Source organism: Procambarus clarkii, chromosome 28, assembly GCF_040958095.1.
Source record: "Procambarus clarkii isolate CNS0578487 chromosome 28, FALCON_Pclarkii_2.0, whole genome shotgun sequence".
Taxonomy (NCBI): Eukaryota; Metazoa; Arthropoda; class Malacostraca; order Decapoda; family Cambaridae; genus Procambarus; species Procambarus clarkii.
This window is the reverse complement of record NC_091177.1, coordinates 9,300,027-9,317,035: the sequence shown is the minus strand read 5'-3', so window position 1 is coordinate 9,317,035 and position 17,009 is coordinate 9,300,027. Positions and strand designations below refer to the sequence as shown.

Here is a 17,009-nt window from a genome sequence, read left to right as displayed (position 1 = left end):
ATATCCAATTATGTGATTACTATGATTTTGTAAATTCAATTATTCAATTATTTTTGCACGTTAATAGCTACATAATTACAACAAATTAATGACACCCCTTACTGTTCCCCGAGTTAATGAGGGTCCTTTGATATAAACATTTCTCAAATTTTATTAAATATGAAAAAAACATAAACATATTTTTATGAGAAATTTATTATATTCATAAGATGCCAATGTTAACTATCGCTTTCCACAACAATAATTTCATTGTATTTATATATAAAATAGTTTATATTGTTACAATCAATAACTAATTTGTTTTGCGAACAATGGTGATAATTGTTGTGGTAATTGTGATAATTGTTGCATTTATATTCAGGTTACATAATATAGGTGTGTTCCCCCTGGATGGTTCCAAGCACATGTTACACATATATGTGACTTTGGGTATATATATGGAAGCTGCCTGGTATGGCCCAACAGTTTCGTCTATTCATATGTTGTTATAATTTATTATTCCTTCAGATTATTGGCATATAAATATTTCAAGATTTTGCTAATAAAAACAGGTGAGGTTTTTAGCGGATTTTATTTTTTTCTGTATCATATGGAATGAAATATTTTTACAGTTGGCAAATTTGCTCCGCTGTTCATTGGCATTTATATAATTCAATTTCTGTAATTGCATTTTAATTTATTTTGAAACTCCTTATTGAAATAAATTTTAAGTAATATTTGTATAGATTAGGTAAAAAAATCAAATTGAGTCCACACGACTGGTCAGAGTAATTCATGTATAATATAATTACAGTAATTAAAGTTTTTATTAATTTTCATACATTTATTCCATCTAATTAGACACCTGATGCTTTAGTTCGTGTACTGTACATTCCGTCTTTTTACATATAATTATTAAAAAAAGTTTTGACTTACATTAGAAATGACTTTTGTGTAAATTATCCATATTTCCTGAATATACATTCCTTATGCATAATTTTCGGAGAACTGACCCCTCACTTTTATGAATAACAAAAGTTTTAGAGACTTTTCTATCTCGCTTTCAGTAATCGCGATTTTAATATTCTTTGCACTTTGCTCAGTATTAAACATTTCAGCTTATGAAACAATATTCTGGACATTTTTCTTTGCAAAAACCCTTCAACTTGTTAGTCTCATAATCGTATGCAATAATTCTGTGTTCACACAGTGACTTGCATTCACTACGCATGTTGAACATCTTCACCATTTTAAACTCCTGGTTTTGATCTGTTATTAAAATGAATGGAAACAACCATGTTATTTTCTGGTCATCTTGTCATCTCTTGTGTCTGTGTTCTCTCTCTCTCTCTCTTTCTCTTTCTTTCTCTTTCTCTCTCTCTCTCTCTTTCTTTCTCTCTCTCTCTCTCTCTTTCTCTCTCTCTCTCTCTCTTTCTCTCTCTCTCTCTCTCTCTTCTCTCTCTCTCTCTCTCTCTCTCTCTCTCTCTCTCTCTCTCTCTCTCTCTCTCTCTCTCTCTCTCGCAAGATGACTAGCTGGAACGCAACTAATTGAGACGCGGCTGCAACATGGAGTCTGAAGCAGCCGACGCTAGTTCATGGTGTGGTAGTGACAAGATCTGAACCTCAGGTGACAGGCTTGTGACAGGCAGCGGCTGAAGGAGAGGACAGCCTGCCTTAGGCGCTGCCCTGGAGACCTGCTGAGCCGCCTTCATGCTTCCTGAAGAAGATGATTCCTGCGGTACAGTGTAATCTCGGCGTCTGAGGGGCTTCCAATTCACAGACGCCCGTAGATCGTGTAGAAGCCTAGAAAGTGATATCGAACTTCTTACACAACTCCTTCGACTCTAGCTCTGTTATTTGGGGTTATTATAATGGTTTAGTATTTTTATTAATGTTATTATTGTTTTATTATTATTAGTTGTAGTATTTGGTGCTCGACACGTGTTAGTTTGTTTGTTGCAAACAGGAATTGCACTACAATATGTTTGTATTGATGAAGGGATCGCATGTTTTGATTTCTTGTGTTCCAAACGAGTTGGATTATTTTGTGTCTTTTGGGTGAATCCAGCGTCGAAATTGCTCAGATCATTTGAAGGGAATATCTATATGGTTTGATGAGGAAACTCTTGCTTGCTCGTTTGGGTATTCTCGAGGGAGTTAACGAGGTAAAGTAAAACTAGCATTTACATCAACGTTGGTTCGATGTTTCATTTAACGTCGTTTGCCTATACTCGCCCCCGGCGTCAAACTCAAGAATGGGGCTGTCAAAGCCCCTTACAGGACCTGTAGGTCACTTGGGAAGACAAGAGAAGCATTACGAGGGACCGACAAGCAATTACCAGGGGGCGACACTCATGCGCATTACCAGGGACCCGCCGACAGTCATGCGCATTACCAGGGACCCGCCGACAATCATGCGCATTACCAGGGACCCGCCGACAATCATGCGCATTACCAAGGACGACAATCATGCACATTAACGAGACCAACAGGAGCTGGACCTCGTCTCACCTTTTGACCTGAGCTTTCTGCAGACACGGGGAGCCGGATCGTGACCTTGACCCTGACCTGGATCCCGGTGACCCGTGGCTCAGGGACAAACGGAACCTAGGAGGGGTTAAGAAGATCCCAGGGACACAGGAACGGGCGGAAACACCGTAGAGTGATTAGAAGTATGGGGAGAAATGGGCGGGAGTTATGAACCCCCAGGATAGGGGATTAGAAGGTAGAGGGAAATGAGTAAACAAGCACAGGGGTGAGGGAATCCCTCAGGGAAAGGGGAGGAAATACAGGAGTAAGGGGAGAAAAGGGGAGAGGAACTAGGTAAAAGGGTTAGATGTACTATTGGGAAATCGTTGTGGACTGTGGTACAAGATTATCTTTATGAGACAACTATATTAGTACAAAACATTATACACTACATAACATTAATACAATGATCTGAAAGTCATCTTTAAAAATAATTATAGTTTATAAAAAGCACTTTTTTGGTTATTCAACACAACTCTTAATTCCTTCCCGCCATACGACCATAGTATCAATAATTATATTAATGTGTGTGTAAAAATAGGGCTAGGCGGTTATTTCTGTGCATGAAAATGGCCTAACAAGGCCATTAAGCGTGTTCAGACGAACAATAAAAAAACGCTGGACAACTAATGAACTCTTGTGGCGAATGTGCCAATGTGATTAATGCAGTTTGGTGATTAGTTTTATTGCATTCAATTTCTGTTTTAATTGCCTTAGTTACCGGCGTAAAAAGCGTATTATACAAACATATTTAGCAAGATAAATATATATATATATATATATATATATATATATATATATATATATATATATATATATATATATTTAATGTTTTATTATATATATGCAGTCGAGGAGTCACAATAACGTGGCTGAAATATGTTGACCAAACGTCGTCGTCCCTTCACTTTCTAGTGTGTGGTTTGGTCAACTTATTAAACATGTTTTGAAAGTGATTTTCAAGGGCATTGTAGAGAATATATATATATAAGATTTTGAGTATGTCAGTACGATATGCACAAGACTGGTGACCGAACACGGGCGTTCTGTCCGACGGCCAATACGTCCCATTGGACACAATATCCATGGATATCGTAAATACGTTACTAACGTAAACGTAAATAAATATATAATACGTAAATAAATATAAACTACGACTCGTAACGATCAACGAGTTAAGAGAATTACACTTAAGAGCGGTACTCAAGTAAGCTGATTTTTTTAATGTAGGAATTTTTAATGCCGTGATTTTTTTTATGCATGATTTTATTATTCAGTGATTTTTTTTATGTATGATTTTATTATGCCATGATTTTTTTATGTATAATTTTTTTATGCCGTAATTTTTTAGCCTTTTTATTTTTAAATATGTACATTTATGAATATTATTTTTCAAATTTATTTTTAAATTATTAGAAATCCTTCTGATTAACACTTTTAGTATAGTTGGTACTGTTGATGTAACTGATTAGCAATGTTACTGATTAGTGCTAGTACCGTTACTAGTTACAATGATCATAATGTTACTGATTATCATTGATAATAATGATCTGTATTGTAAAGGTAACTAATTAGTACTATTAATGCTACTGATTAGCAGTTCCAATATTAATAATTAACTGTTAATAATGTTAGTATTACATATTACCATTCTTAATGTTACTGACCGTCACTGTAGATACTCACTAGTTCACTAGACGTTACAAAAGAGCACTTGGAGTTACAAAATTCAGTGAAAATTTTATTATACAGTTTTCTGTATAATACAATATACCAAAACTAATTAATCTCCATTCTCTAAACGGAATCAGCGCTCCTGATATTTTACGAATTCAAAATAAAGGTGAAAATTTTCTAGATGATAAATTCAAGGAATTATTTCTAGCTTTAATGGTTATTACTTCTTCTAGCCCGTCCTCTGACCCGTCGAAAATTTTATTACGGACTCGACCAATACGTTATAAAATGAGATGTATTAGCAAAGATTAAAAGCACCGTAAAATTGACGTTTTTCTTATGCGTTCGCCTTGATGGGTTAGGTGGGTTGATGGGGTTCTTACTTTTCTAGTTAGGTAAAATGGTTGTATTTTTTTACGGAGTGAGAATGGCCTGGTTGGGAGTGGTGATCCAGGCTTCATGGTCTATAGTGTCTAGCAGCCAGCACAGAGAGCGTTACTTACAGGACACCCCTGTAAACTAAAAAAAATAAGGCCTACATAAGTAAACTAAAAAATAAGGATACATAAGTAAACTAAAAATAAGGATACATAGGTAAACTAAAAAATAAGGATACATAAGTAAACTAAAAATAAGGATACATAGGTAAACTAAAAACAACAGATAAAGGATACATAAGTAAACTAAAAACAACATATAAAGGATACATAAGTAAACTAAAAACAACAGATGGATACATAAGTAAACTGAAAACTGATAAAAGATACATAAGTAAACTAAAACAGATAAAGGATACATAAGTAAACTACAGATTAGAAGGAATTAATTTCGGAAGATCACCACATGCTACATGTGTGTCTCTTATTACATAAAAATTAAAATTTCAACGATGTAAATAACAGAACACAGCTGCGGTCTGTATGTAGACTATATGTAGACTGTATGTAGACTGTACGTAGACTGTATGTAGACTGTACGTAGACTGTATGTAGACTGTGTGTAGACTGTATGTAGACTGTATGTGTTGCTTGTGGAAGTCTAAGTTGTGGTAAGGAAAGGGAGGATTAGCATGTCCGTGAAGGCAGGGGGAGGATTAGCATGCCTGTGAAGGCAGGGGGAGGATTAGCATGCCTGTGAAGGCAGGGGAAGGATTAGCATGTCGGTGAAGGCAGGAGAAGGATTAGCATGTCTGTGAAGGCAGGGGAAGGATTAGCATGTCTGTGAAGGCAGGGGAAGGATTAGCATGCCTGTGAAAGCAGGGGAAGGATTAGCATGTCTGTGAAGGCAGGGGAAGGATTAGCATGTCTGTGAAGGCAGGGGAAGGATTAGCATGCCCGTGAAAGCAGGGGAGGATTAGCATGTCTGTGAAAGAAGGGGGAGGATTAGCATGCCTGTGAAAGCTGGGGGAGGATTAGCATGTCTGTGAAGGCAGGGGAAGGATTAGCCTGTCTGTGAAGGCAGGGGAAGGATTAGCATGCCTGTGAAGGCAGGGGAAGGATTAGCATGCCTGTGAAGGAAGGGGGAGGATTAGCCTGTGTGAAGGCAGGGGGAAGGATTAGCATGTCTTAAAGGGTGGCAGAGCATGTGTGTAACGAGACAGATGTGGAAAAACCTGCCAGAATTCAGGTGTCTAATGCAAAAACTAAGAAAATTCAGGTGTGTAAAGGGAAAATAATGAGAATTCAAGCACTTGAAGGAAAATGTGAGAACTATAATGAGAGAAATAAAAAAAATTATTATTTTCGATTGATATGATGAGGTCACCTTACTGAGACAAAGTGGGTTGATAAGCCAGGATTGATGAAGTAGTTATGAGATGGCAGGTGATTGATTGATGAAGGTTAAGCCACTCAAGAGATAGCACGGGCATGAATAGCCCGTAAGTGGTAGATATTTTCGTTTAGTAAATGTATATACTGTATGCCTCACCTATGTATACTAGGAGAGCTGTAGGATAGTCTAGTGGAGCCGGTGCGAGAGGAGGACACAGCTGATGTATCCACCAGTCCGGGGTCTCTTGTTTTGAGACGATCTCTGAAGATAACCCACATTGTCAGGAGCGCCTTACGGATGTCAGGGAGACGAATGGCGTAGATGAAGGTGTCGATGAAGACCTGTGAAGCGTATTGGGGGTTTTATTATTTGTTGGGAAACCAGTTATTTGTTGGTATGTGTCAGTGTGTGTGTGTGTGTGTGTGTGTGTGTGTGTGTGTGTGTGTGTGTGTGTGTGTGTGTGTGTGTGTGTGTGTGTTTGTGTGTGTGTGTGTGATTGAGTGTATACATAAATACCTGATAATAAAAACACTTCCAAAATGCAGTGTAACATCAAAAACCATGTGCTTAAAATCGAGATGGTGGAAAATAAACAAATACTTAGGCGAAGAATTTCACTTATTCCACATATTCATAACAACATATATTTACAGCCAGAGAAAACAAAATGATATATAATCGTATATATATATATATATATATATAAAGGCTATGGGTTATCTTGAGATGATTTCGGGGCTTTAGTGTACCCGCGGCCCGGTCCTCGACCAGGCATGTGCCTACACTCATGGGTGCCTACACTCGCACCAGAGGTGGTACCCCCTTCTATATATATAATACATATAAGTAAAACCTTAACTAAGAAGACTTGAATGGATAATTAAGTGATGATGAGGATTGATGGTGTACCTTGAGGGAGAAGAGGGTGTTGAATCCCGCTCCCAGGTACATCTGGGTGTGGAGGTCCATCTCCTGGAAGACACACTCCCCACATATCAACACGAACTTCACCACAGCTGGGCCCCACCCTACCACGAAGGTCCCCACGATCAGTGCCGTCGTCCTCACTGTCTGGGGAGGAGAGTGGGGTCTGTTACTCTCACTGTCTGGGGAGGAGAGTGGGGTCTGTTACTCTCACTGTCTGGGGAGGAGAGTGGGGTCTGTTACTCTCACTGTCTGGGGGGGAAGGGGTTGTGGGTCTCTAACACTGGGGGTAGAGGGGATCTGAAACACTGTCTGGGGGGGGAGGAGGAGTGGATTTCTTACTCTCATTATCTAGGGAAAGAGGGATTTCTTAGTCGCATTATCTGGGGAAAAAGAGGGGATTTCTTACTCGCATTATCTGGGGAAAAAGGGGATTTCTTACTCGTATTATCTGGGGAAGAGTGGATTTCTTACTCGTATTATCTGGGGAAAGAGTGAATTTCTTTCTCTCATTATCTGGGGAAAGAGGGGATTTCTTACTCTCATTATCTGGGGGAAGAGTGGATTTCTTACTCGTATTATCTGGGGAAAGAGGGGATTTCTTACTCGCATTATCTGGAGGGAGAGGGGATATCTTACTCGCATTATCTGGGGAAAGAGGGGATTTCTTACTGGCATTATCTGGGGGAAGAGGAGATTTCTTACTCGCATTATCTGGGGGATTTCTTAGTCGCATTATCTGGGGAAAGAGTGGATTTCTTACTCGCATTATCTGGGGAAAGAGTGGATTTCTTACTCGCATTATCTGGAGAAAGAGTGGATTTCTTACTCGCATTATCTGGAGAAAGAGTGGATTTCTTACTCGCATTATCTGGAGAAAGGAAGTGGATCTGTAACACTACCTGGAGAGAGAATGTAAATATTATTGTCAGTGATTGTGAGGAAGGAACAAATAAAGCATTACTACTCTCTCTGTTCGTCAAAAGAGAAACGGAAGTGCCAGTGTGATATCCATAATCCTACCTGAGGTTAATTAATTGATGCGATCAATAATACTGTCTAGCGGAGAGAGAGAGCTATTGCAAAATTATGATGTTGGTGTATGCACTCCTCTTGACACCATTAATATAAGTCATAAATATTATTAAATGTGAATATACCATTTGGCTTTTTCAACATAAACAAAGTTTCAAGTGGCACTTTAATTAATTGCAAAGTGTTAAAAACAAGCATTTTAAAATTTTATGAAAATAAAATCGGCAACAAGATTTTTCGAATGTGCAAGAATTCGTTTTTTTCACTGTTGTTGAGGTGACAAATATCAGTGAAACAAGAAGCTGCCGACAGTGAAAGTGTCAGTCTTTAAGCGTCAGTGATAAGGGAACGATTGTGTCTAAACCCTTACGACCGCCAACTGCTCGGTAAATATCTCCGAGGTTGTAGGATATCGATTATAGACCTTAGAAACAAATTTTTCTGAGTTGTAGTGGCTATATATTGCATGTGATTGTGTTGTGTGGGATTGTGTGTGTGTGTTGAGTGTTCTGTATTATGTATGAAGTGTTTCGCGCTTTGTATGTGTTGCGTGTGTCATTTGTGTGTGCATGTGTTAAGACGATAAGAATATAAAACTGTATAGAATTCCTAATGGCATATACATAACAGCTCCTGCGTATATATCCCCCAAACTCATTCATGTATGTCTATCCTCCGATTAAAACAATCCAACGATCCCATGTGTACTATGCTACCCGATAATGTGTACCATAAACCAACGAACCTTATTTCCAAACCATTATTAACCCAGGTATTTTCTGAATCTGTTGTGTGTGTGTATGTCGTGTGTGGGTGTATATTTGCTTGGTCGTGACTACCTTCGAGATGGTCAACGAAGGTCAACAATTGTAACTAATATATATATATAAGTGAATTTGGTTTACGCAAAAATAAAGACAAATCGTAAAAAGAATAATAGAATGAAAATATTTTAAGGAGTAAATATCGGTTAATACTCCCCAGGGCTACCACCACCTTAATACTCCCCAGGGCTACCATTACCCTAATACTTCTCTAGGCTACCACCATTCTAACACTCCTCAAGGCTACCACTACCCTTACCAATCAACAGGGCTACCACCACTCTACCAATCCTCAGGGCTACCATTACCCTAATACTCCTCAGGGCTACCACTACCCTGACAATCATCAGGGCTACCACCACCCTGACAATCCTTATAGCGTACAATCGGAGTGCATTAAAAATATTTATATTTAGAAACACATCAAAATTTACAAATAATTTAGGACATAGAACATTGAGAAACGAATGAAATAACTGATTATCCATTTTTCCTTTTATTTTCGCTATCGTATTGTTTCAGTCGATCTAATATAGTTTAAATACGTTTGCAACATCTAATAAAGCTCATTTGAAATCTTTTTCTCTGTAAATTGGTCTTTTATATAATTTAAGTTTATACAGGACCAGTTCTATGTAAGGTTATCAATACTGAAGCTGTTTAAGTCTCCAGCAAAGTCCACCACGGGCTCACCATAGCCCGTGCTACTTGGAACATCTTGTTCCCAGTAGCTGAATCTATAACAACAACAACAGTCTCCAACAAATTTGTAACGTAAGATATCTATTGTAAAGAGGATAGCTAGGGAACACATTTTCCAAACATCCTGATAAGAAGGACATTCTAACCATCCTGATAAGAAGGACATTCTACTGAGTGGCTGTTAGTGCAACTATGCAATTTAGACAGCAAGGGGTAGGTATTCTACTCCAGTAACTACTCAAGCGTCAAGTGTTAACTCTGGCAGATACTCAACCGGTTAATGATTTCTAATTTACTATTTCTAAGGTCGGTTTTCACCTCTATATCAAAATTATGTATTTGATTTTGATTTCTATATCAAAATCCTATTGCTCACTGCCTCTCGCCGCTCACTTGTTTCCCATTTATGACTTAATTATTCTGCTCGTCCTCTACTTCCTCTGCAATAGCGATGTCTTGAACCGGGCTCAGGAGATAGAGCCGAGCGCTCATGTCCTGAGGTATTGAAGGCTTAGGAGTGGCCCTCAATACCATACACCTCGACTTTCCCTGCCAATCTATCGTCATCAAAAAGTGTGAAAAAAAATCCACATGAGCCGTGATGAGGGTTCGAACCTATACGCTGGGTATTCCCAGATGCACGCTTTAATCAACTGCGCCATGACATGGTCAAAAGAATTATAACCTGGGGGTACTACTGAACCCGCAAAGATCACGAGGCTTTCCGAGGAGGGGGGGAGGATATTTATATATGTAAGGTCTAAACATATATTTTAATCACTATCTTCTGTGTTTACGCTGTTCACTATACAGTCAACTGAGAACTCGATTTAAAATTATGATTTAATGGGTAATATTGTTGGAAAAATGTGTAAAGAAAGGCTTTAAGTTGAGCTTAAACAAGACAAGCAAAAACAGTCGAGGAAATGTTTGGTCCCGTTTCGCCCAGTACGCAAAAATAAGCAACAGTTTCTTTCCATAGGTCTCTACTAAGGGATGAAGGGTGGTACAGTTTTAAGCCTTGGTTTAGGTGATTTGGTTAGATCGGTTTAGAAACTATGAAAAGTGACCACTCAGCAGAATTATAGAGCAAAATATTGACTGGAAAACCGCACAAGCCAACAGGTCTATAGAGCAATATTTTGATTACACTACGCCAAAGCCTACTGGATTACAGAGCAATATATTGGCTGGAAATAAGCACAGGCCTACCTGATTAATGCAGCTATCATCTGCGGCCTGCGCCCCCTGCAGTTGAAATATTATTTATTATAAATACTTAACAACCGTCAAGTTTTCATATATAAGTATATTAAATCTTCTTTTTCATCCCTTTTCACAGAAAAACGAAATTATATTAAACGAGATATGACAAGAGTCGAAGACTTCGATGTGGGTTTTAATTGGCCTTGTTATTATAAATACAAAAAAGTTTAAATTAATTCATGAATATATAAACATTCACGAAACCCATTATTATCATCAGATGAGATCTGCTCAACCTTCACTGCTGTGAAAATGCTTAGGTTGGACAATGGGATCGAACCCGCGTTAAAAACTTGGTTTTAAACAAAGCTGACACAGGTGTCTATGAAAATGTATTTCGAGCGTTGAAAAACAAGGCTACAGTGCTCTAAACTGAACTAAAAATTTTGATTTTGAGATATTAAGAGAAAATACGAAGTTTTGAGTACTATACACTACAATTTAGGCTTTTTGGGGGGGAATTCTGCCTCTGCGTCTGAAAGTTCTTAAGACTGAGACGGTTATAACTCTGTGAGCATATCATTACTGTGAGTCTGTTATTGATCTGTGAGTCTATTATCACAGTACGTTATTGTGTTGGTAAATCTTTCTACGCTCTCTTAACCATTCACAGCTAAACAATACATTAAATACTGAATGTTAAGGTACGAAGAAAGTTTCAGAGAGTATAAAAGTCTATGAGGAGCCCGGGGAAAGTCTGGCGTTCGAGAAGCCAAATACAAACAAGAAGATAATGGCGAAAAATCAAAGCCCAGTGAAATCCCTCTGGAAGGCTGGGAGTTTGTTTTTTTAGGGGAAAACTTAGTGGATGGGAGACGTAAATTCTCATTTTTATGGACTTACGAGTAATCTTAAAGTCACCTTTGGATCAATATTGTCTTAACTATGAACTAATGAGGCATTGTGTCCATACCTATTGATATATAAGTAATATATCCTATCCATACCTAGCTATGAACATATAATATTGTAATACTTATAGACCCATAAGAAATATTAAAGATCCTATGGATACAGGAAATATTAATGTACATTTGGACATTTATCGAATATTGCTGGACATATTTATATATATGAACTTTTATCCTTACCGATGAACTTAAAAATTTAAATTAGAGAGGAGAATGAAATCAGATTCCATCCCCCCATCACCAGCGGCTCATTAGTTATAACATCGAGTTTTATAATTGCCAATTTGTTTTCAGATGACATATCTCCGTCTAAAAGCGACTTATGGAATAAAGCAATTCGTCAGAGCAGAGTTCAATTAAGCTGGGCTTTTTAATATAATGTAAGTGAAAGATTCAACTCCAAGGTCAGAATATTATATAATTACTCACTAATGAATGTTTATATTACCATTACTGTCCCATAATTTGTTTTAATTATATATATATATATATATATATATATATATATAATATATATATATATATATATATATTTATATATATATATATATATATATATATATATATATATATATATATATATATATACACAAAAATAATAGGGATGGTAGGAGAAGAAAATATCAAAGTGTCCAGCGAGGATCCACAAGGTCTTCTCTGAGTACTCTTTATTTTTTCTCCGAGGCTATGGGTCCCTACAATTGCACCAGAGGTGGTACCCCTTTATATATATATAATGAATTCACATTACAATACATATTTAATATAATGTGTGTGTATGTCACCTCTTGTATAACTATGGGGACCTATTGCCTTACAAGATTACAGAGAAATATGAATACAGAGAAACTTACAGAATCTCTCTAAGTACTGTTGAGTATTTTCGTCTCCTACCACCTTAAATTGTTTTATTTGTATACATTATATGTATTTTATTACACTGAGTTACAACTTGCGTATTACACACTTATAGAGCAATAACTGTTAAGAAACGTCATATCCAGCTCTGTTTGAGGGGAGAAGGGGTGAGTGCATAGAACGCAGCAGTCCACTCTGGATCCACTATATGCCTTATACTCCTTGTCCCCCCATCCCAAATCCTTATCCTCATCTCTTCCGAGTGTTATATACTTATAATGGCTTAGCGGGATAGGTTCCCTTCCCTTCCACTCTGGATCAGGACAATTAAGAACAGAAACACTCAATTTTTGAGTCTGTAGTTTGCCTAATGAGTTCCTCTTCCACTTCTTTTAAGAACTTAAGGACACGTTTGCCAAGGGCCCCATACTGGCACGACCCTGAAACAGTGTCCTAAATCCCTGTACTTATTATACAGGCGATAACGTGGCTGAAGTATGCTGACCAGACCACACACTAGAAGGTGAAGGGACGACGACGTTTCGGTCCGTCCTGGACCATTCTCAAGTCGATCGTCCCTGTACTTATTAGTTCTCTAGAACTCCTTGAAGGTAGCAGCTCCACCACCCTCAGCTCTACAGTACGATAGATAGGAATCAGCTAACGTAGATGTACATGTGTAGTCCCGTTCAGCATCCCTCCTTGGTTGGACTGGTAAGTCCATCTGGGCGCTTATATCTCCTGTCACACGGTCAGATAAGACGGTCTCTCTAGATACTGTGTCCAGTCACACGGTCAGATAAAACGGTTCCCTAGATACTATGAACACGCAAACATGTTTAGCGTCTTACCTTGATATTTCTTCTGAGATGTGACCGCTGCTCCGGACACACCAGGTAGAGGCTACGATTATTCAGGAGATGAAAGATGTGGCAGTAGACGATAATGATAACCACAGTCGGCCCAAAGAAGATGCAGGTCCACACCACACGGAACTGTACACACACACAGGGGGCTCTGTTACTAGTGCGTCACTTTCCGTAGCGTAGCGTAAATTTCTTATGGTTAATAAGAAATTAACTAAGTAATAAGAAATTCAATTCTGCGTAATAGGATATTTATATCCAGGGTTGATCAGTAGTTGGAAAAAGATACGTGACATAGCAAAAACTTGTCTGAAAGGTTTTAACATATATATGGAGTGTAGGGGCTATTTCAGTGAAAAACTGTGTGTGTGTGGTTGGGATACCTGATCAACCAGGCTGTGACTCATACGTCAGGCTGCGAGCAGCCGCGTCCAACAGCCTGGTTGATCAGTCCGGCAACCAGGAGGCCTGGTCGACGACCGGGCCGCGGGGACGCTAAGCCCCGGAAGCACCTCAAGGTAACCTCAAGGTAGGTGTGTGTGTGTGTGTGTATTCACCTAGTTGTGTTTACAGGGGTTTTGTGTGTGTGTGTGTGTGTGTGTGTGTGTGTGTGTGTGTGTGTGTGTGTGACCGCGTGCTGTTTTATCTGAATGTCCTCTGACAGTTGGCAATTATAGCTGAGTAAGCATAAGAAATAAAACAACATAGAAACTTGTACATAACACTGACCGTAAGACCCTGTGTATAAAATGTGACTCTGGAGCAGCCTGTGGACTGGAAGCCTTCTTGTGACACACTAGAGAACACCACAAACATTCCCACCACTGAAACAGACAACACACACCTTGAGACGAAGCCTACTCACATAATTATTACTATGTTCTTTTTCCACCACTAACGTAATGCAGTCTTATTTTTGTTGTAAATTATTATCTGTTATTTCAGATAATAATAATATATATATATATATATATATATATATATATATATATATATATATATATATATATATATATATATATATATATATATATAATACGCTCATGGTTTTTAACAAAACGCTGTTTACCATCTCTTCCTAGTTTAGTTTTCTTGGATAAAAATGCAAAACTCCCGTTCGAGTTGCATGTTATCATTTATTATATTTCCTCTACAGAGGATTACATTCCCCTGGGAAATGGACTGTGGTAGAACAAGGGACTCACATACCAAATAATTCGCTTTTAATTTACAAAGTTAACTATATGAAATATTGAAATATTTACAAAACGGATATTATCGGGACATGATTGGACATGTGTCACCAATTCTGCTACGCATTTTTAGCGTAGAATGGAACCTGAGTCATTCACTTACGAGGAGTGAGCCAGAGGATAGCGAGGATGGCCTTGAGTGTGGTAGGGGTAAAGGTGGCCGCGTAATGGAGCGGTCGGATGATCCCAATGTAGTGGTTGAGAGCCACTACCAGGAGATGAAGGATTTGAATGAGAATGCTACAAAGGCGCATTACCTCTAGGGAGAGTTTGAGGCACTCTGGCACCTCTACCTTCTTCACCATCGGTAGGTACATATTCCCCACCAAACCTGAAAAAAAAGCAAAGGTTGAATTAACGAAACAAATCTGATAGTGAAGAGCATAAAGTGTTGACTGCAATAAAAGGGTTTTATTGGATTTATTGGATTTTCATTTTATTTTATTTTTTATTGGATCTTTTGCATGCAAAACGTGATTAACAATGAAATTCTACTCTCAGCATTTTTTTCCCTTTTAAAAAAAATGCTAACAAAGACAATATTATTGTGGTAATTATTGTAGTTCTGTATAATCGAGCGAATATGAGGGAAAACTGTGGTATAGATATTTTTTGACAATTAACAATTACGAAACATTTAAAATGAAGCATTTAATTGACCTTTAGCTTACATGAAACAACCAAAGTTTTACCGATTGTTGACAATTTCTGTACAATAAATAATTCGGAACTCGTATCTTTAAAAAAAAAAAACAGAATCCTTTCTGTAACCCAAATTCTATTACCTCGGTATGAAAAAAACTAGTGATTTTTATTTTAAATTCAATGTTTTATTCTAGTTTTATTTTTGTCTCGTTCACCTTGTTTAGTTATGTTCCAAAATGGTCTGTAGATCTTAAGTTATGTTGTATAATCAAGTGATAGAATTGTATTATATATATTTTTTATTTTTTCAGTTTTTTTTAGGAATGTTTAGCTTCGTCTGTATTGATAACCAACAGCTGTTGCCATGTCATAGTTTCCGCTATCGTGGCATAGTTGCAGCCGGATATTGACAGCACTTTTTGTGTTGCATACACACTTACCTAGATCTATTCCACCTGGTTGAATAGATCAACCTGTACCTTGTGGTTCAAGAGCGAGGGGAAGAGAAGGTAAGGCAGGTGTGACGTACTTAGGTGACAGATGATTTAATTAAAGGGATTACGGGGGAGGTGTTCTGAAAGGCGGGGATTAGGGGGTGGGGTGGATTTAGGCACAGGAGCAGAGGGTACATTGGAGTAGAGGGAATAGTAGAAATATGGTGTGTGTGTGTGTAGGGAAAAAGACAGTAATAGAGAGGGTTGCAAGGAAGGTAGGAGTATTGGTGTAGGTAATGGGGGAAAGGAAGGTAGGGTAGAAGTATCAGTTGTGGCAAGATGATGGGGAATTAGGGAATGAGGAAGGAGTGAATGTCATGGGGAAGGGGGAAGGGAGAAAACAGAAAAGGTGTGACTGAGGAAAAAGTAATTATAAGAGTTTAGATTTACGTTTGTAATATAAGAAGAGCATATATGTCTCCAGTAATGGAGAGTGGTGTAGGGACACGTGGGGGGGCAGGCAAGAGTACTCACAGAGAGTCCAAGTGATGGCGAAGAGCGTATTGGCGGCTGCCAAGGAGAGAGAGAGCCTCACGGTTGGAGAAATTGGCCTCTTGACCCACGGTGTAGCACACACCACCACACTACTGACTAGAGTCGTCGCCAGGGTGAAGACAATCAGAGTCTGAAGGATCACCCACACAAACAGTTAAATTACAACTCTGAGATTGTATTTAAGATCAGCCAATGATGCTGCTGCCCCTATACTGAATGCTAATATTAGTCATGATAACAATGATCACGTTATTAACGATTATTAATCGCAATAACGTGGTGTATCAGTGTGAAAATATTGAGACAATAGTGTAGTGTGGAACTCGCGTTCCTGGACTCTGGGGAGTTCAGAGACTTGTGTTTAATCCCACCACAGTACCTCAATATTGTCTTATTAATCATGATAATAATATTGACAATAGCAATAATAATAATAGTAAAATAGAAATAATATTAATGTTGATTAGTGCATTCATATATTTTGTTAATGTGATTTCTCTGTGTAATAATATTCGAGTTGATTTCTTTGGTTCCTTCTCAGAAGTCTCCGGTGGAAATAAAGACTGACGTGTTTGCTGGATTTGTTCTGTTGAATCAAATAATTTATTGTTAATTTACAGTTGGTAAACAGAAAATAAATAGACATAAATTTCAAGCCAGAAATCCTCGGTAATCCAAAAAATAAAAAATCCATTGTTTGCACGCACAAAAAGCTGTTTCTACTCAGCCCTTTAAGGGGGAGTCACCGCTCTGAGTCCAGAGCTTTGGGAAAAGCCTT

The 17,009-nt window shown here is 38.1% G+C and overlaps 1 protein-coding gene across 1 annotated transcript in view; it reads right to left on the bottom strand.

The window, feature by feature from the left end:
* Positions 1–555: 555 nt before the first annotated feature.
* LOC123755079 (uncharacterized) overlaps positions 556–17,009 on the bottom strand; it is a 106,841-nt gene continuing 90,387 nt past the window's right edge. Inside the window, exons 3-9 of the mRNA XM_069332874.1 lie at positions 16,211–16,361; positions 14,701–14,928; positions 14,074–14,168; positions 13,330–13,473; positions 6,868–7,029; positions 6,115–6,299; positions 556–1,782 (exon numbers count right to left, since the gene is read on the bottom strand). Coding sequence (XP_069188975.1) covers positions 1,524–1,782; positions 6,115–6,299; positions 6,868–7,029; positions 13,330–13,473; positions 14,074–14,168; positions 14,701–14,928; positions 16,211–16,361 — 1,224 coding nt within the window. The 3' untranslated portion in view covers positions 556–1,523. The remainder of the gene's footprint in view (positions 1,783–6,114; positions 6,300–6,867; positions 7,030–13,329; positions 13,474–14,073; positions 14,169–14,700; positions 14,929–16,210; positions 16,362–17,009) is intronic.